The 20,198-nt window shown below is 54.7% G+C and overlaps 1 protein-coding gene, 1 long non-coding RNA gene and 1 pseudogene across 3 annotated transcripts; 2 read left to right on the top strand and 1 right to left on the bottom strand.

Annotated features, from left to right (window-relative positions):
* Nucleotides 1–1,068: 1,068 nt before the first annotated feature.
* Nucleotides 1,069–2,309, bottom strand: LOC120617689 (uncharacterized). Its single transcript, XR_005657000.1, has 2 exons — nt 2,257–2,309; nt 1,069–1,740 (listed from the first exon to the last, which is right to left on the bottom strand). It is a non-coding gene; the product is annotated as an uncharacterized LOC120617689 (long non-coding RNA).
* Nucleotides 2,310–4,584: 2,275 nt separating this feature from the next.
* SFT2D2 (SFT2 domain containing 2) lies at nt 4,585–19,068 on the top strand. 2 transcript variants are annotated; one of them, XR_005656999.1, is made up of 8 exons: nt 4,585–4,730; nt 9,349–9,435; nt 9,581–9,666; nt 12,481–12,562; nt 13,580–13,695; nt 13,872–13,907; nt 13,996–14,054; nt 16,452–16,482. XR_005656999.1 is itself a non-coding variant. In XM_039881518.1 (8 exons), the coding sequence occupies exons 1-8, from the start codon at nt 4,668–4,670 to the stop codon at nt 18,288–18,290; spliced, it is 483 nt and encodes a 160-aa protein (XP_039737452.1). In that variant the 5' UTR covers nt 4,585–4,667; the 3' UTR covers nt 18,291–19,068. The 2 variants fall into 2 exon arrangements, 1 of the variants encoding a protein (XP_039737452.1); XM_039881518.1 differs by lacking the exon at nt 13,580–13,695 and adding an exon at nt 18,251–19,068 and having other exon boundaries at nt 16,452–16,481.
* LOC120617797 (uncharacterized) lies at nt 7,505–7,623 on the top strand (annotated as a pseudogene).
* Nucleotides 19,069–20,198: the final 1,130 nt, after the last annotated feature.

The following is a 20,198-nucleotide window of genomic DNA, read 5'->3' as shown; positions in this document are numbered from 1 at the left end:
GCACTTCTGGAGTCAGGACTTGCCTCCTGGGAAACTGACCTGTGCTTTAAAGGTCTTCGCCCACAAATTTGAAAATATACATTTCCCCCCTCAATTTAAATTGGCTCTTGAAGTTAAAGTTTCGGACATAGAACCACATAACCTAGTATTTTGGAGAACGTAAGCTGTCGCGTGCGGACACGCGTGAACGCGGCCGTCCTCGGGCTTCAGGGGTGCTTTCTCCCGCGTGGCCCCGCTCGTGCGGGCGGCTTCCGCTTCCGTGTCTCACGCAGCCACTGCGCGCATGAGCCCGTTGAACCTTGAAGTTCGTATCGGTCTTAAAAAGTTTGAAGAGTTAATAGAGATTGTTTTTAGCACATATGACATCAGCCCCTTAAAGCAGCCAGATTAATTTCTGCTTCAATGTTTGAGAGGTAGCCGTAGAGGAGGAGGGAGCTTCTTTTTAAACATAAAAGCCAGGTTTTTCTATTAAGTTTGATTTACTATTTTAGGGAATCCAGTAACTAGTGCAAGACCTAGGTAGTACAGAAGGAATATAAAAATAAGTTTAAAATCCATTTGGTTATTTTGATGATGACCCTTTAAATATTTCATGTTCTTTTCTGCTTTTATACGTGGTCTTCATCAAGTAGAAAGTGGTTATAAAGCACCTAGTAAACAATTACTGGAAATGGGTTTTTAAAAATTTTTTAACAGGGCAGGAGAAAAAAATATCACTGTTTCTTTCTGGTTTGAACTAACTCGTACATATTTTTCCGTTAACATATAAACCGTTAACTAAGAATATTTAATTAAAAGTATTAGCAGAGCTCTTCAGGTATCGGCGTAAAGATGAGTCTCGGTGAAACGATGCAATTGGATAAATGTTCGTTGGCTCAGACCCTAGTGTCCTGTTGTGCGTATTGTTATTTAGCTAATTTTATTAGTTAAATTTGGTTTTGGTATTTGCCTGCTGCTGCATCACCTGCAAGATATAAGAAATCAGGATTTTGTTGACTTAAAGAAAACACGTGGCATGTTCACTGTATATTAAATATACCTATATTTAATGTTTTCTCTTAGGACAGGAAAGTGTATATATTGTACTCAGCTTTCTGTTTTTTTTTTTGTCATGCAGATTTGAATAGAACAAACTTCTTTATTCATATAAATTGTAAATGAAAAACTTGTAAGAATATCCGTTAGTTGAAGTTTCTGGGCAACATCATCATATGCATATATATTTAACTTGATTCAGATGTCTTAGAGTCAGTCTTAAATTACTAATTTTGAGACTATTGTTAAAAATTGTAGGGAATCAAAAGAATTGACTTTTTTTCATAGAGTGGATGGTGCACAGGAGAATGTACTTCTGAAAATTTCATGAGTTTATTCCTGCAGAGAATACCAAGAAAACCTGTATTTGCCCATTGCAAAACAAGACATATACCATTTTATATTTATTTGTCCCAAGTGTCTTTTTGTAAGAGGAGAATAAACAATAAGGAATTACTGATCTGTTTTGCTATTTCATTTTTTCTTGAAGCTTAATTTAAGTATACTTTTCTCATTTGTGCTTCTATTTTGAATTTGGTCAGCATAGTAACCAGAATCTCCAGACAGATTATAAATGAAAACATAACAGGTAGTTGTGAATCATTCCCAGGTTAGGTTTGGGGCTCTTCCTCTTCTTCTCTGTCCCCAGTACTTCTGTGGACGTTGTCGCTAGCCGGTGTTTTGTGTGTGTTGGGTTACTAATTTCTGTTTTGGAAAATATAAATACCTGTTATATGTATAATTCCATTTAGTTTTGAGTACTTGTGTCTCATTTGGTGCTAGAAGGGATTACAATAATGAAGAGATAATAGTATATGTCTTCATGGGGTTCAATGTATATATTGTACTTATTTATATTAATGCTACATGTCTAATGGAGGAGAGAATGTCACTCCAAACTTAAGGAGAAAAGTGGGTAATGTACAGAATTATAGCTTTTTTTTGAGTGTATCAGAGAGCTGAGGGTGCAAGGCAAAGCAAACAATCCTGGATCGATGAACCTTCCGACAAGAGATAGGACATACAGATTGCTTCATCTCGGAGAGGAGGTGAAGGAAAGAGGTGGCCACTACACAAGCAGGTAAGAAAAGGTTAGGTAACATTTTAACAGATTTCTTAAATGCTACGTGTGGGCTAACACACCAGTTCGGAATAGCCAAGCGTCCCAAATAAGGGGACTTGATACACACACTTTCTCAAAGGTCTACACCAGGTACTCACGGAGCAGGGCAGAGGACCAGAAAACCCTTTGTGCGGCACAGGCAGGCAGGAGGGTTAGATGGGGGGCCCTGCCCGCTCCCACAGGTCGCAGAGACACCTCTCCCTTCAGCTCCGGATGAGTCTGCATTAGGAGCCTCGCTGTAGGCACAGACACCTGGGCCCGTCAACTGCTTCCGGTAATTTCTTCACCCCTTGAATGTAAAAAGCTTGTGCACTGAGGCTTTGGTAGCAGGCTTCTTTTCCTCTTGTTTTAAAACAGAAACTCCTTGTATTTTTATATCTTGACCGGATCTGGCATTTCCCCTTAGACAATCCAACTCCTTTGACTAGGCCACTTACAGGCAGGTGTGCCCCGAAGGCCTGTGAGGCCTGGGAAACTGTACGAATGGAAGTCCAAATGTCATATGTCTTCATATTTAATAGCCGTAAGTCAGGCTAACTGGATGCCATGTCCCAGGCTCTCTTCACATAGGGTCGTTTCCTTCCCATTGTAACTTACAGAGGTAGTCATTTATGCCCATTTCACAGATGAGAAAACAGATCAGAAAGGTTAACTAACTTCGTCGATGCCACACAGTATTAGGTGATGGTGCTAGAGGTGCAGCTACCACATCTTCCTAACTCCACAGCAGATGGACTTTCCTGACATTTGAAAGATGTGTAGGAATTTACATGAGTGGAACGAGGAGATAAGGGGTATTTAGGTAAAAGCAACAGCATTGTTACTGAAGAGCTGAGGTATAAACTAACATTAGCAAAGCATTTTGACTTTTCATGATGAACTCACACAAGGGGTGTAATTACAACTGATTTGAATAGGGTCCTATGCAGATCCCTTTGCCCGGCCGATTTGTAATAACATCTAATATGCTCAAGTTCTTGGTGTGGACCTTGAGAAGAAATATATCTGCCAAAGACTCCTTGCGCTTAACTGGGGCCTCCCACACACCTGCTGGCTGAACTGACCCTTATAAAGGAGTTCCTGGTATGGTCTTTTGACCAATCAGCTGAGACCTGCTGGGTCCAGTCCCAAGGCATAGCTATGTCCTCCTTTGCATCTTTACTAACCAACCAGAGCAGCTCTGTAACTACCAATCAGAACACGTGGTTCCAACCAGTTAGGACAGTGTTGTGTGGACCAATCAGCAAATTTGGAGTCCTCGTTTGCATAAGAAGGGCCAATCAGGGACCAGGGCGGGAACTTTATAAAAGCGGGCCTCTCCTTTGTCTTCAGGAATGCACCTTGGGTTTCTTCTAGGAGGTTGTGTCTTGAGCAATGGTTCCTTCTAAGGCACCTCATACGGTGGGCTCTTGTTGGTATTGGATTGGTGGCAGTGGCCTTTTGTTGACATTGGTAGCATCTAAATTCTCTTGGTGAGTACAACAGCCTCAGTCTCTCCTGTGTATGGGAGAGGGGGGACTCTCTGATACAGGGATCCCCAGCCCCCGGAGCTGTAGCAGTACCCTCCCTGGCCTCTTAGGAACCTGGCTGCTCAGCAGGAGGTGAGCCGGCAGGGAGGGAACGGAGCTTCATCTGTATCTGCAGCCACTCCCCAGCGCTAGCATCACCGCCTCAGCTCCCCCTCAGATTGTCAGGTGTTAGATTCTCCTAGGAGCACCCGTCCCTGGTGCCAGAAAGGTTGGGGACCGCTGCTATAGTGCTCCTGGCAACCTCTCTGGATTTGTTTTTCGAAGCCGATTTAATCTTACCTTAGCTTTGCAGACACCCCCTGGCAAGCAGTTTGCGGTGGGAGCCCGTGTCTGGTCTCCCGCCCTGTCCTGGGGTAACGCGGATTCTCCAGCAGAGACTGGGGGCAGGGGTGGGTCCATTTTGAGGCCAATAAAACAAACCAACACCTGCTCCCTCATTCAGGACCTACTGGGTCCTCGGGTTTCTGCCCACCCCACACCTCTGGGTGCATTCCCGGTTGGAATTAGTATTTTTCTCTTTAGTGTTTCCACAAAGCTCATTGTAGCTTGAACTTACTCCAGTTGGCCTCCAGGGATTTCAAAAATATTGTCTCCACGGTGGCTGCAGTCAGAAGGCGGACTGAGCAGAGCAGGGCTTACGCGTGTGCGCCCACCCACCTGGTAGGGAGCCTGCACCTGGCGGCGCTCCGCGTTCGTCAAGTGAACCGGGGAGGACTCGGGACGCGGCCCCAGACCCGAATGACGTTTAGCAGGGCTGGGTGGCCCTCACTTCCCACTCTACCAGCGGGTCCCCAGCACCAAAACAAAACAAGCCCGTAAAATCGGGCGGGGCGTAGGCGGGCGGCGGGGCGCGCCGGGCGCCTGCGCGGGCCCGGGCCAGGTGGGCAGGCACCTGGGCGGGGCGCGGGGAGGTTCGGGCTCCGCACCCGGAAGGGCCTGGGACAGAGCAGCGCAACAGGCGGCGGCGCGGACGGGCCGGGATGGACAAACTGAAGAAGGTGCTGAGCGGGCAGGACACCGAGGACCGGGGAGGCCTGGCCGAGGTGAGTGCGCCCCCGGCCGGGGCGGAGGTTCGCGGCGCCTGGGGAGCGCCGGTTGGTGGCGGAGGAAAGCCGAGCCGGGCTTCAGGATTTCCTGGAAAGCAGCTCTCCCCGCCCCGCCGCCCCGCATCATATGCCCCCACCCCCGCCCCATCCCCGGCTGGGCGCCGCTGCACCCGCGCTCCCACTCCGCGCCCCGGGGGCCGGCCGGGCACTGGGCCCCGGCCGTCGGCTCTGTTTACTCGTGCGCTGCGCCCCATCCCCCCGCACGCGGAGGGCGGCGCTGGAGCGCAACCCCAGAAACTTCTGCGAGGGGAGGCGGCATCCCGGGGATGCGAGGGCGGGGGTCGGCGCGGGGCTGGGCCGGGGGCTCCGCGCTGCCTTCCCGCCCAGGCGAGGTCGCGGGTGTGACACCGCCACCCGGCCTTGTGCACGTCCCCTCGTGATCGGTCTCCACCGCGGAGCGCCTGCGGGCGGGCACCGCACCTTCTCTGCTCGCCGTCCCCACGCGGGCTCCGCGGACACTGGGGCCTCCGGAGACTGCGCGTTCGTTTGTTTCATTTGGAAGGTTTCGGTGGAGCGGAGATCTGGGCGCTGATGCCCTGTGTTCTAGAACCCCACGGAAGACCTATTTTCTGTCGTGCGCTTTTTGTTTTTGTTTTCCTTTCCGAATATCAGCATCTCTTTTGACTTTTCGGGGTGCGTTCCATGGGCCTCAGTTTCCCCATCTGTAAAATGAGGACGTTGATCAAGATGATAGGGCTTCTTCATTCGACTGGAAACCGGTTCTTCCTTCGTTTTAATCGGTGTCCGGTGGTTTTCTGCATGCCTCTTTCACCCACTCTGGGGGTCGCTGATTTTATTCTAAGTTTCGGGTACCTCCACCCCTCGGTGATACCTCACAAGTCCAAAACTTACTCTGTGCATCTTCACCTTGAAGAAGTAACTCTAGGAATCGAGTGTTGTAGAAATTGAGCTTTAATTTTATTTTGGTCATTTTAATGTGGGTTCTTTTTAATGTCGCCTTTATTAGCTGGTCTAGGCTCAGGAATAGTTTTATGAGTTTTTTTGTTCTCGATTTTTGGCGTCTGTCATGAACTCTCAAGTCAAACCTCCAGCGGGGCCTAAGAAAACTTTGGTGGTTGACAGTCCTGCATATCTGAAGCTGATTATGTCCCATGGACCATCAGCAAGCTTTTCTGAGAGGCTGGGGCTCCAGGGGGAGATTCTGGGGGGTGGGGGTGGATTGCTGACGGTGGGATGATGCAGAGGTTGTTTATTTAGCAAATAACCATGAAGCAGTGGACGGACCCTCAAGAGTGAATGATGCAGTACAGACTGAGAACCAAATGCTGAGTTTGTTTTTATCTAAAATGGTGACTGCCTGTTTTGGACACAATGACGAGCTTTAAAATGTTGTAAGCTCAGGCACATGTTAAATCTATTTTAAAAAGAGTAGGTGCTTCTCTCTTGTTCTAAAACACTGCTGTCAGTTTTCTCTTTTTTTCCCCTCTTTTTTTTTTCTTTTTAAGTTTCCTCTTTCTGAGTGTAGATTCCTGTTTACAGCCATCATCAGATGTCACTTCCTGAGTCGCGAACTCCTGGGAAACATTTTATCACCGGCTGAATTCACTTTCAGAGTTAATTTTTGGCTCAGTTTTTACTTATTAGGTCAGGGCCTCCTTTAGGGCGTCGATCCTGACTTGCTTGTCCGTCATTTCCATGGCTTTACGGGTAGCAAAGCTGGAGGATTCTGTGGCGAAATTTGTTTTGTGTGGTGCGTTGGACAGCTGGCCTTAACGGCTCTTCAGATTCCCTGTGTAAGCTGTCGGAGGTCACCAGAAGTGAGGGCTTTTTAAAACTTTTTCTATTTTAATGCAAACAATAAAAGTACTACTAGTTCTATTTCTCCTACATGGGAAAGTAGGGGATTATAAAAATGGCCACGTCGACTCTCAAGTAGCCTCTGACGAGTTTTCTAGGACTTCATCTTCACAGCTGTCCCTTCGGTCATTAGTGCCACTTACCCTCTTCCTAAAGGGATAGATTTTACGTTTCTTCAGAGGGTTCCAGGGACGACAAAGGTGTGAACCGTGCCTGGTTGGAAGGCGCAGGAGTGAGGCTGACTTCCTTTCCCAGCTTCTGGTTGCCAGCCTGGGTTCCTGAGCAGTTATTAGCTTTACGTGTCTTTGGCAAGTGCCACCCTAGAGTCCGGAGTCAAAGGGACCTTTGTGCGAAACAGCCGGTCACACAGCCCGCGCGCGAGCAGATCGCCTCCGGGTTCGGTCCGGGTGCTGCTTCCGCGACTCTGATTTCCGAAAGGGACACAGTTCCCAGCAGCCGCGATGGGAGAGTCACTTCACGGCAAGCACGTTCGTTCGTTTTCCTAGATTGGCAGAAAGAAGCGTTAGGCTTTCCCCGAGTCCAGCGAGAAGCGGAACAGCAGCTTCTCCCCGCCTGTGACCGAGAACTTGCAGCCTCAGAGAGTGGAAGCAGACAGCGGTGACGAGTTAGCGTGCCCTCCCCCGTGTGGGTCCGTAGGGCGGCGTTTGGGTTTGGATGGAGTTCAGCTCGGGAGCCTAGGAGAAGCAATGCGTCGCTTTCTTTCCGAAGGCGGAAAGCAGAGCGCTTCCTGCTGCCGGCGATTGTGAGTTTTACAAGGACGTCGATCGCACCGTCCTGTTGAGACTGTTTAGTCTCTTAAGTGCCAGGGGCAGTTCAAGTTGGATCCTCAGCTTTGCGGTTTATCCTTTTTAAAAAAAAAAAAAAAAGTTCACATCAGTGGCCATGCCACCCTGAACGAGCCCGATCCCGTCTGACCTTGCACGCTAAGCAGGGTCGGGTCTGCTTAGTACTTGGATGGGAGACCACCTAGGAAGACCAGGTGCTGTAGGCGTAAAAAAATTAAAAAATAAGGGATTTTAAGCTGACAAGGTCCTTGAAATCTGTGAAGTCAACCAAGGGTTGCCTGCCTAAAAAAAAAAAAAGGTCAATTCTTTAAAAACACCCCTGTTGGGGCCACGCGGTGCTCAGGCAGCGGACCCCATCCAGCCAGCCCTGCTGGCCACTTCTCCCCCACACGCAGCCCGGGGCTCCTTTCCACCTGGGCGAGCCAAGTCCTGTGGTTCTTGCGTGAGTAGGAGGGAGGGGAGGCTTTCGGGTTTCTTCTGTCCCTGGTGGGAGGCTGAACAGAGTAGTCGGGGTCTCTAACCCGGCTGTCTGGGTGCCGGTGGGGCCCGATGACAGAGCATCACCTGGCTCATTTTGGAGGAGAGGTGTTCCTGTCATGGTACCAGGTGGCCCATCTCTGGTCCTGACACCTGCTCCCACTGCACGTTACCATCTTTGAGCATGCCTCTCCGAGCGGGGTCCTGCGTCGTGACGTGTTCCTGCACGTGCTGTGTGCGTGTGTGTGGGGGGCCATTGCAGTGTCGTGAGCCCACTTTCAGTATGTGTGACTAGAAGGGGAAGGAGAGGAGCCCCTTTTAATAATCTGCCCTCAATACCTTTCTCTTGAGTGGAGACGAAGCCATTCCGTGGCAGTGCCTGCCACACCTGGGGCGGCTTCTCGCCCTTCTCGCCCAGGTTCTGGTTTGACAGGAAGTTTGGAGGCAGGGTTGAAACAGGTCTTGAGTCGGAAGCAGTTAAGGCTGAGGGTGTCGCCAGTCTAGTGACCCTTGCAGCCTCCGCTACCACCTACCTTCCTCCATCAGCCGCTGGGAATGTGGTCGGGAGCTGTGACCACATTGCCAGGTAGGGACTGTGCTGTCCCCACGAGGTGGTCCTGCGTGAACAGACCCCGGGCCTGGCCACCCTGCCTTTGGTCTCGGTGGCAGCTGCCTGTGCTCAGCGTGGTGCAGCCGTGGCCACGTGCATCAGGTGGACAGACTAGGAAGGTCCCTGGTGCAGGCACTTGGCTGTCGCCTTTGGCATGTGGAGAGAAACGCTTGGGGGCTCCTCACAGACTCCCCCTTGTCCACAGTTTCTCTGGACCTCCTGGTCTCTGAACTTTGCTCTCAGTGGCAGAGTCAGGATGGGCGGGGTAGTAATTAATTAACTAGGATCTCCCACACTTGGGTGACCTGGCTGATGGCAGCACCCCAAAGAACAGCATTCACAACCGGGAGTAACTCGATGAGAGTCCCGACGAGGTAAAGCCCCCCGGGGTCCTGGACATGCCACCGGACAGCGACTGCGAGGCCCGGCCGGGGACGTAGGTGATGATGCCCCTGGGCCCTGCGCCCCGAGCGCCCGCCCCTGTCTGTTCCCCACGGCTGGGCCCTGCCGCGCGGTGCTCACACGGCTGCGTCCTGCCTGGGCTGTCCCCCAGGGGCTTGGCTGCTCGAGGGTCTGCTCTCCTGCCGTCCTGCCTGCGAAGTGGGGTGTGCATGAGACAGCGTCCCCACCGCTGGAGGTGTCCGGCCTCCGACGGGCTCCGGGCCCGGAGACTTGTGGCTGGAGGAGCTGGTTCCGTGACTCGGGAGGGCTCTTGCCGCGAGCATGTGGGGCGGTGCGTTCTCCCCGTCCTCAGTGGCGACTCACACCTCTTCTCAATTACGTGCTTCCTTTGCGTTCGGTGACCATGCACCTGCATGCGTGTCGTCTGTTTTTAACGTTTCAGGTGGTGGAGGCGTCGTCGTTAAGCTGGAGTACCAGAGTCAAAGGCTTCGCTGCGTGTTTTGTTGCAGGAATTGTCTGCTCACTGCTGGTAAGACGCACCCCCTCGTCTCTGGCCCCCCCACCTCTCTCCCCTTTTCTCCGGGCTCCTCCTGAGTGCCTGGTCGGAGGGCGGGGAGCTCGGGCGGGGAAGGGCACAGGGTCCTCCGCTGTCCTCACGGGGCTTTGTCTTCCAGGGGACTCTTCTGCTCTGGGTGCCCAGGAAGGGGCTGTACCTCTTCGCGGTGTTTTACACCCTTGGGAACATCGCATCCATTGGGAGGTAACAGCTCTTCATCAGCTCAGCCCGTTGCCGGGCGGGAAGGCGGACGAGGCTCGTGCGTGACGGGGGAAGGCGGTGCCTCGGTGGTTTTAAGGGTTTGGAGAGAGAAAAGGTAGTAGAAATACATCCCATCCGTGTCCCGTCACTTCAAAGTATTTTTGTGCCTTAGTCTTTGACATGTCCCGGGAGCAGGCAGGAGATCCATTCCCGCTGCGACTTTACGTGTGAGGGACCCGTGCACGCGGCAGTCGAGTGACATCGGGTGACAGCACAGCCCTCTCCGTTGCTCTCGTCTGACAGCTGCCTGGGGCTGAGTCAGCGATTCGAGAGCGGCCCACCGGGCCAAGGGCTGCAGGCGAAACCTGTCATTCATTACTCAGTTCCAGTTGCCCCAGACCTGCATGTGGCCTCATGAGGGCTGGCGGCTGGGGGAGCCTCGTGCGGGTGCGGGCCGCCCGCCCCACGAGCTGCAGGCGCCCAGACGTGGCGGGTCGGGCTCCTTCCCTCTACGGCTTCCTCCACACCCGCGGGCGACAGCCTCCGTCCTGCCCCAGCCAGGAGAGCTGCTCTGGCCTGTCCCTGAGTGGCCCGCTGGCCCCGAGCTCAGCCACCTTTTCTCCCCTTCTGCTGTGTCCCAGGGCGTGGCCTCAGGGGCCCGGGTGTCCAGATCCCCACATCATTACCGAGGCTCGGTGTCGACCTTGCCGACCCCTTCCTCTTTGTCCCCATGGCTCTTGTCCCTCACCGATGGACTCTCATGCGAAGTGGGTGGGCCTTGATCACACCCGGCCCGGTTCTGAGGACTCACAGACTGCTGGGGTCTGGCTTCTGCCGTGATGGAGCTCAGCGGTTGGCCAGGCAGACCGACGTGAGCGGATGACATGATAGGATGTGGAGGGAGATGCTCGGGGAGGGGCAGCTGACCTGACCCGGGCCAGGGCGGGCTCCCCAGGGCCGTGGTGTGGGTGCTCTTAGCTCTGGCCCCTCGCTCCTCGTCTGGACGACTGCTGCAGTCCTCTGCGGGGTCCTCTGCCTCCTTCATCGCCCCTCTGCAGGCCGCTTGTTACTGCCCTGCCGAACCCCCTGGCTGGCCCCCGGTCCCCTCTGCAGGGGAAGCCCGGACCCGTCAGCGTGGGTGCAGGCGGGGCCCTCGACCCTGCTCCCACCAGCGGGCCCCGGCCAGGCCGAGCTCCTGCCTGCCCCAGACATCTTTGCACCTCTGCTCAGCCTGCGTCCTCTGCGTGGAGTGCCGCCCATGTGCACCCCCTCTCCATGACCCCCCCACACCCCAGTCAGCAGTCACCCCTTCTGTGAAACTGCTCCGAATTCCCTCCTCTGCTCCAGAATCTGTGGCCTTTTTCACATGGGGCTCTGCGTATCATTTATATTTGTGACAGCATGCAGCATTTTATTACTCTGTCTTGCTACAGATCTGTAAGCCGCTTGACAAGGGCTGTAACACTGTGTTGTCCCGAATTGTCCCCAGTCCCAGCTCTGTTTCTGGCTGGCAGCGTTAGCCAAACGACTGGGTGTGTGACTTTGGCCATCTTCTTAAAGCAGAATTTGTTAAAGCTAGTGACGATGAAATGCTGCTCCCCAGAGATGTCTCTTCCTGCCTCTAAGGCTCTCACACGCACCGACTTTTGGGGAGTTTTGCATTGGGCACGGCGTAGGTTATAATGCGGCGTCTAGACCGAGCGTAACGTACAGGTGAGTTGTGTAGTCCGAGAGAGCCATGAGCACATTCTCATGGGGCCGACTGCAGCATTGCCTAGGGAACATGAGAGGGAGCGGCGTGTTATTTCCAGGGCGTGTCTGGGAGCTCATGGCTTTACCAATAATCTTCCGTTTCTGTACACGTGGTCTTGGCTGTTGCTTCTCGTTTGGTGTTGGCTAAAGAGGGCACTCAGCTCGAACACTTGACCTGACAGTGCAGCTCTGAGTTCAAGTTGAAACCTAATGGCACTTCACAGAGAGGTGGATTTATTTTTAAAACCTGTTCTTATTCAGCACTCAGTGGCTAATGTTATCTGCTGCTTGGCTTGTATCAAAGCTGCCAGCAGGGTGATGTCACACGGGGCATCTCTGTGAGGGGGTGGGCGACACGCTGAAAATCTGGCCCAGGCACTCGGGGTGGTCGGCATGAGGTTCTCACTGGCCACCTCTCAGGATCCAGTTACGTCGAAGGCACGTGGGGCTGTTGCCGGCTTTGGAATCTAACAGCCGTGGCTTCGAATGCCGACTCCTGTGTGCCTAGCTGTGTGATCTCGGATGTGTCGGTTAACCGTTCTGAGCTTTTAGTGTCTCGTCTCTGAAATAAGTGTCATCCTGCCCGGCTCACAAGTTGCCGGGGGTGACTCGAGGCCGGGTATGCGGTATCTGGCGTTCAGCAGACATTCAGCAGTTCTGAGGTGACGGTGGTGTCACCAGCAGAACGTGAGGGAGAGTGAAGTGCTCTGCTTTTTAGCATAAACAGCCCAGGCCTTCACGGGGTGCGTGCGTGTGCGCGTGCGCGTGCGTGTGTGTGCGTGCGAGACCTGCATGCATTTCCAGCCCAGCTCTGCCATTTTCCAGTGATGTGGCCTTGGATAGTGACTAAGCCGTCTTGGCTTCAGTTTCCTCATCTGTAAAATGAGGATGATAATTGTCCCTCGATCAACCCCGTGAGGTGTCGATGGATTAAACGGCTTCCGGCGTATGCGGCGTTGCCGCTGCTGTTGGCACAGGTGGTCCGGGGGAGGCGGGGGAGGCGGCGTGGCGGTCCCAGCATGCTCCTGTCCTGGTCTCAGTGGCTTGTGTGTGTTTGCCTCGCAGCACCGTCTTCCTCATGGGACCAATGAAACAGCTGAAGAGAATGTTTGAGCCCACACGTCTGATCGCGACTATCATGGTGCTGGTAAGTCTGCCTGTCGCCGGACCTCTGAGCTGGGGGCGGCGATTTCTGCCCCCCAGAACGTTTTCCTTTGTGTTTGGGACATGGGGGCGTTGCGGGTGGGTGTCAGGATGCCGCAGTTCTACAGATCACCTCCAGAGGCGCTGCTGGTCAGACGTGCTGGTGGGGGGGTGGGGGCAGGGCGGGGGGGCTGGGTTCCCAGAGGTGACACAGGCAGGCTACACCCAGGCAGACCTGGGGAGGAACAAACACGGGTTCACTCTCTGAGGGGTCCAGTCTCCTAGGGTGGGCTCTTCCCCCTCCGTTCTCTGACTTTGGGATCCTGTTCTCATTGGTGTTTCTGAGGAGGGTCTGGTCTCCTCGTGGCCTGTCACCCGCTTCCCTTCAGTCTGTCTGTCGTGTCTCCCCGTCCCGTTAACCCGGAATGACCGGAATGACCCTCCTTCCCTTGGGCCATTCTCATCCATGTGACCATCAAAATCATTCCGACCACATCCCCTGTCCCTTTTATTGTAATTTTCAATATTGCGACACTTGGAGCTTGGTCAATGTACTTTTAGTCCCATGTGTTCAAGTAAGTAAGTTCTCTAAGGCCATGTCCACGTTTGCTGTTTATTTGGTGTCTTTTCGAAGCACCGGGCTCTGAAAGCAAATAGTTAGGACACATTTCTCGAGAAGTTACTGTCACAGGAAGAGATGACAGGCGTGACGGCAGCTTGAGCACAGTGGCCTTAGCCCGTCCCAGCCAGAGACGGCGGCCTGGACAAGACAAAGACAAGGCTCTCGTAGAAAGAACTTTCTAAGAAGGGAGCCAGGGAAGTGCTGGGTGGCATAAACAAATAGCTGACTCGCCGACTGTGACAGTGACGTCTCGTGTTCACCTCTTCCCCACATGGCCCTTTCCCTCCCCAGACTAGTGTTTGGCAGGAGTTACATACAGCGGTGTGTGTGAAACCTGTCCTTGGTATGTTTGAGTGGAAGGATGGACGCACCAGAAATGTGATTTTGTTTGCTGGACAGAGATTTCGGGAGGATTTGAAAGTAGAAGAGGATCCTTCCCTCTTTAATCGACACGAATTCTTACTGGCCCGTTTAACTTCCCTGGGATTCTAACTCTGTCAAACACGAGTGCTCAGGTGGGTGCAATGCTTTGAAAGGAAGGCTGCGTTCGGCTGCCGTGATGGTCACACCGTCCGATTACTGCAGCTTGATAAGTTGGTGTAAGTTTGCCAAGAACGAGAAGAAGTCTTTACGGCTTTTTTTCCATGTTGTCATTGTCATCAATTCAGTAACGTGTCTCTCCTCTCTCTAGCTGTGTTTCGCACTCACCCTGTGTTCTGCCTTTTGGGTAAGTGTGTGTTTCAGTTTTCCGTAACCTTTTCGGTTTGCGCGCTCGTCACTCATGTTCACAGAACCGTGTCGTTTGTTTCTTCCAGTGGCATAACAAGGGGCTCGCACTCATCTTCTGCATTTTGCAGTCCCTGGCCCTGACGTGGTAAGTGACCTTTTAAACAGTCCTGCCCACGTCGATCTCTGACGAATGCAGCCGAAAGCCTCAAATCCCACGTGGGGCCGGCAGGAGGGTTAGGGAAACAGAATCCATTCCGTTGCGCAATTCTCGGTGACGTGGGTAAAGCCGGGCTCCAGGGCAAAAGCCCGCGCCTCGGCCCGCTGCCCGTCGATGGCGCGAGTGGCCCTCAGTGGCCTCGGGAGGCCGTTTGCCCGCCGCAGCATTTTCGCCGGGCTCGTGGGTGACTTTGGGATGATGTCAGTGTCACGGAACCTCTTCCATCCAGTAAGAGCGAGGGCGACGCAGCATTACAGCCGCTGGTCAGAGGCAGAGACATCAAAGAGAAAGGACAGTGGTAGAAAAAAATAATGAGCATCACGTTTGTCACGGACTGAACCCTCCAACAGAAGGACAGAGTGACCAGTCAGTGGAGACGGGGAACAGCGGCGAAGTGGAAGCCACATGGCCGCTGGCTGCAGGATCAGTGCAGGCGCTGAGGCCCGCGGGCGGGACCGGGGAGCTGTAACTCGGGGGCCGAGCAGAGCGGAAGGGCTGCTGGAGACACGAGCGTTTGAAACCACGGTGGGGCTGTAGGTTCACGGCCCTTTCACACTGTTGCAGCATCGGAGAGGGGGGTGGTGGCGGGTGTAGGATCTGTAGCTTCTGAGACATGTCTGTAGTACTCGCCGAGTCTATCAGGCGATGATGTCTGCCGGAACAGTTTCCGTGGAGATGTGACTGAGTTAGGAAAAAAAAACGTTTGCTTTAATGCAAAGAAAGGAGGACCGTGAACGTTTTAAGGCATCTGGAGACCAGTTATCCCCTTCCTTGTTAGAAGTGGATCTTGAGGCTGCACGCTGAGCACGGCGAGGACCGATGGGCCGACGTTCATGACACACGTTTGGTAGTAGGTCCTGAAAGGGCCTGGCGTGGTGGCTTCCGTTTATAATTTTGTTTTCTGGGGGCAGAAATTTGTACCCACATACACATGCTTTTCTTTGCTTCTCCAGTCGTTCCCCCCTTATCCATGGGGACACGTTCCAAGACCCCCAGACCGTGGAAAGCACCGAACCTTCTGATCCCGGTGCCTTTTCCCACACACACACGCGCGCCTGTGATTCTAGTTCGGTTGGTGGGGCAGGCACAGTAACCGAGATTAGCAACAGTAACTTAAACTAGAACCGTTATGAGAACACTAACCAGGGTTACGTGCATGCGGTCCCTCTCAAACGCCTTGCTGGACTGCATTCACCCTCCTCGCGGTGACGTGGGATGGTAAAGGCCTCGCTGTGCCGAGAACTTTCCCAGCTTCGCTTCGTGGAAGCGCTTTGGGGCCATCGATACGTGAAACAAGGCTGACTGGAAGCCAAGCACCGCGGCTCCCTGACGGTCGCGCCCATAGCTAAGTGACTGTTGGGCAGAGGTGTCACCGGCGTGGAGACCCTGGGCAAAGTGCCGATTCATGTCCCGCGCGGGACGGAGCGGGACAGCGGGGCGTTTCATCACGCTGCCCAGGACGGCCCGCGCTTCACGACTTGGGAATTGCTTATTTCTGGAATCTTCCACGTCACGGTTCTCAGACCGTGGTTGCCCACGGGTCGCTGTGAGTGCGGAAGGCAGAAGGGTGGACAACGGGCGACCGCAGCCGGGTCTCGAAGCCGGTTTCCCGAGGTCCGGCATCGCGCGCACTCGGGCGGATAGCGCTGTGCCCCCGACGCTGACGGTCCCCACGGTGTGTGCTTTGCCTGGACACACCCTGCCCGGTCCCTGGGGTTGGGGACGGCCCCTCCCGCGTGGCTCCCTTCCAGGCGGGGCCTGGGCGGACTGGGGTCTTGCAGGATCTTAGCTTGCTTGCGTTTTCTTCTGTAGAATAGTTGGTATTCGGGTTTCATTTTTTTCTTTTTTTTTTTAATCGGTAATAGCAGAAAAGAACACGTATCCCCATTGGGTGAGAGTTACGTTCAGTGGACGATTTTTAAAAAATTCCAGGACCACCGGTGTGGATTCTGTCTTATTTTTTCAGCATAGGTTTCCGTGCCACCTGGACATCTGGCTTCTGTCTGTTTGGGGTGATTCTCTGGCTCCTCTGGTTAAAGCAGTGACCCCATGAGCCTGAGGTGACAGCAGTTGTCCCTACCTGGCTGTGTTATCCTCCTCTGGCCACAGATGACACTCCCCTGCCCTCCCAGTTAAACTGTGGTGCTCTGTGTGTGTGCGTGTGCACACGTGTGTGTGTGTGTACACGCGCGTGTGTGTGCACCCTCCACCCTGGGGGAGGCCCCGGCAAACCACTGCAGATGCCTCTGCAGCTCAGAAGCCTCCCACTGTGTCTCCTCCACTCCCTTCCCCTGATTTGACCCTTGCTGTTGTTTCTCGTTGTAGGTACAGCCTCTCCTTCATCCCATTCGCAAGGTAAGACTGACTGTGCTTGAGACTAACTTGTCATCCGGGGGCGGCGATGTTTGCCCAGGGCCTGTAGTGTAGCGTGCTCTTAGGAAGTGTGTGTTATTTTATCTTTACTAAGACCCTTTGAGACAAATGGGCAGATGTTATCTACGAGTTCTGTAGCTTAGTAAGCCAGGGTTCCCCCGGCCCCATTACCCAGCCAGTGAAGGGCTTTGGCCCAGGCCCACCAGTTTCCGGTGTCGTGATGCACGGTACGTATATGCACAGCGTCACCGGTTCAGCCGGTAGCTTCGGGGAGATTTTCTCAAAGGCGAATGATACCACTTCAGTATCACTGAGCACGAGACGGAGGGACCGGATGCGTTCATTCTCGCTTTCCTGCTGTGTCCCACCCATGGGAACGTTTCCGAAAAGCGGTTATGAAGGGGAAGTAGGCAGGCCCGGGTTTCCCACTTAGCAGTGTGACCTTGGGCAGCGCACCCGACCCCTCTGGCCTCCGAGGACTGGTGGATGACGGGGTTGGCCCCGCCCAGCGCCGAGGTCCTGCCGTGCCAGCCCTCCGTCAGTCAGCACGTTCACTGATCTTCGCCCTTGCCTCTGTTCTGACGTCACCATTTGACGTCCCCTCTTCTCTGTCTACCTAAGGAACAGCTAACGAGAAGCTGTTCCTTATCTGTGCTGAGGATGAGAAGCAGTGCTTGAGCTGAGGAGGAGGAGGGGCTCGTGTCGCCTTTCAAGGCTGTCGCCGACAGTGGTTTTTAGATGCTGGGAAGTCGCCGAGCCCGTCGTGTTCACGGCAGCTGGGTGGCTTTGTGGCTAGGCTCTGGCTTCCCAGATCCTCTGACACGTGTATCATGAGCTGCTGCAACGGGCCTCGTTTGTCCCTAAAACCCTTTCTTGTGCCGAACAAGCCCATCTTAAGAAGGGCTGTCCTAGAATCGCCTTGATAATAGAGCGCGGCGCCCACTCGTGGGCGTGCATTCACTCAGTGCCCTGGGCCTGAGTGCAGCCGAGGGCACAGCGGGACGCAGCCGGGGTGAGAGCCCCAGTCCACAGCCACGTGCTGGTGGAGGTGGACGTGCTGTTTCTGTAGGAGACCCACCTGTGGAGCACAGTCATTCCCTGCACGCCCGACACCAAAGCCCCAGGAGCAGGTACCTGGGACAGGGCTGATGGAGCGCGGGGCTGAGCTCGGTGCTGAGCTCGGTGCTGGACAGCTCCCGGTGCCGGGGGACCCCTGGACGACGTCCCTCCTGGGATCTAAGTTCATGCTGTGTTCCTGCAGAATCCCAGGGGCGGGAACATTTTTAAACCATTTCTGAAGACACAGTGTCCCTGGGCGCCTCTCTGCTTGCTCAGAGTGAGAAAGGCCCACGCGTTCAGTGCGTTCTGTGATTCTGGTTGATCAAAAAGTGCCCAGTCCTCATCCCGTGGTTTCTGATCGTCTCTGTTTTCTCTCTGTGTTTTCCTGTGACGATCACAGTCGCTGTCATTTCAGTAAAGACCTACCCGGCTGCATGCATCATGTCCCACAGCTGCTCTGTAGGGGGCATGGGGACCTCCCCTTTTACAGATGAGGAATGGGCAGCTCAGACAAGACAGGCGACCTGCCCAGGACGATGCCGCGCAGAGGAGTCGGGGCTGAGGTCTGACCCCCGGCGGTGCTCCCGGCTCGGCAGCCACTCTGGGCGCCAGGGACGCGACAGGGGCCTTCGCCACTTGCAGGAGCCTTCGGCGACCATCTCCCGTTAACCTTTGCATTTTTTCCTCCCTAGGGACGCCGTGAAGAAATGTTTCTCCGCGTGTCTTGCGTAACATGCGGCGGCCAGTTTTGCAAAGCGTTTGGAGGCCCCGTGGACGGAAGCTGGTGGACACTGTCGCAATATTTTCCAAACCTCTCTCACAGACACGTGCCTTTCATCTTGCAGCCGTGTGTGGCTCCCTGTCCGAACACTTGCGGGTTGCTCTCGGAGGCAGCAGTGCGACCCCAGTCCCAGACGTCTCGCACACAGGAGGAGCGGGTTCTCTGTCTTACCGAGAGGACGCGTCCCCACGCACCGTCTCCTCTCCAGATGGTGTTCCACTGAATTCTCAATAAAACGCGCGTTGAGCAGCAGATAAGCCTCGGGAGCCGGGGATGGCCAGCAGACAGGCAGCCCCATCGGAGATGGCAGTAAGGGACAGAGTTTGGGGGTCAACAGGGGCTTTGTAGACTCGTCCCTGAGCATAGAGACCACGCCCCCTGCCCCGCACAGCGCGGATGGTTCTGCCCTCCGACAGCGGTGCGGGAGGGGCCCGTGGTGCCAGGTGGCGGGTGGCGGGTGGCGGCCGGCGGCCTTCTACCTGAGCCTGGGCACTCATGCTGCCTTCCGATCCGCACCTGCCTGGGTGCACACTCTTCCTCTTGGGGTTCTCCGGCTTAGTCCCCACCCCCACGTCTTTACTGGTCACCCCCTGGAATGAGGTTGGGGAGAGAACAAAGCAGGACAGAATCGCTTTTCCTTTTGGACAAGAGCCAACAGGGGCTGAAAATTTTTACTGTTCTCTGCCACATTTTTTTTCCGTTGTTTATAAATGTTTGCTTTTAAACCGATTTCATTTTCCGTTCTCTCCTGGAGGGCGGCCAGGGCCGGTGGGCGGGAAGACAGCTCCCCCGTGGGGCCAGGGGACGTAGGCACACCTGCCCAGTGACCTTTCGATGGTCCCAGCGTTGGCACCTGAGCCCGTGCTGGACGCACTAGGGGAAGGGAAGACGCGGTGGGCTGTGGGGTGGTCACTTCTCAGCCTGAGGCCTGACCACGACAAAAAGTGCTTTTGTGCCCCTGATCCTGTCTGGACCTCACACCGCCTGTGACAAAGCAGGGGTTATTCCGCCGTGGGGGCCAGGAAATCACGGCTCAGAGGGGTCACCGGCTCTAGCCGGAGCCACAGTTGGTGGCAGAACCGAGCCCAGAGCCCGGGGCCCCGGCTGCGGTGTCTCACGCTCCACATTTCCTGGCCTGGCCCGGGGCCCCTCTTGTGATGTTCCCTGTCGCTGTCAGCCAGGCCGGTGTCTTTCCTAGTACTGACCTCTTTCCACCCCCGTCTCCTGCCCAGGCTCCCTTGGGAGGTCTCCTCCTGCATCTGTCCGTTCCCCGTTGTCCTTTGCACTCTTCCCGGCTGCCCGAGCACCAGAATGTCCTGCCTGGATCGCCAGAGCCCGCGGCTCGACAGGACTCCCGGTCACCGTGCCGATGGGGTCTCTGCAGGAGCTTTGCCCGGTCCGGCCGCCCTCGTCTCCATGCTCAGGGCTGGTTGCTGACCTCTCTCCCCCTCTGTGGCTGGGACCGCAGACCAGCGGCCGTTTCTTCTGAGCTAGGCGCTGCGAACAGGCCTGATGGGGCCAGAGCCAGAGGCCAGCCTCTCCAGGTGGCACCTGGTCTTAGGCTGAGGTCCCTAACCTGCCTTCAGCCAGGAAAGGGAATTAAACGCCACCCTCTGGTTTCTGTGGGGCCTTTCGCGTCCCAGGTGCCTCTCGGAGATGGTTCGGATCTCCGAAGGGCTTTGAGTGACCTTTAAGATGTCACCGGGGTGTATAGCACAGTGGCGGAACGTTGGCTCTGAAGTCAGAGCTGAGAGTGAGTTGTGGCTGTCACACTCTAGTGTCACGTGACCAAGATATTTAACCTCTGGTCCTCAGATTGCTCTTCAGTCACGGGAATAAACGCTTCCTGCTGGGGCGTT

This window comes from Pteropus medius, unplaced genomic scaffold (genome assembly GCF_902729225.1).
Source record: "Pteropus medius unplaced genomic scaffold, Ma_sr-lr_union100, whole genome shotgun sequence".
Classification (NCBI taxonomy): Eukaryota; Metazoa; Chordata; class Mammalia; order Chiroptera; family Pteropodidae; genus Pteropus; species Pteropus medius.
Note: the sequence above shows the minus strand (reverse complement) of the source record. Positions and strands in the feature narration are given on the sequence as shown.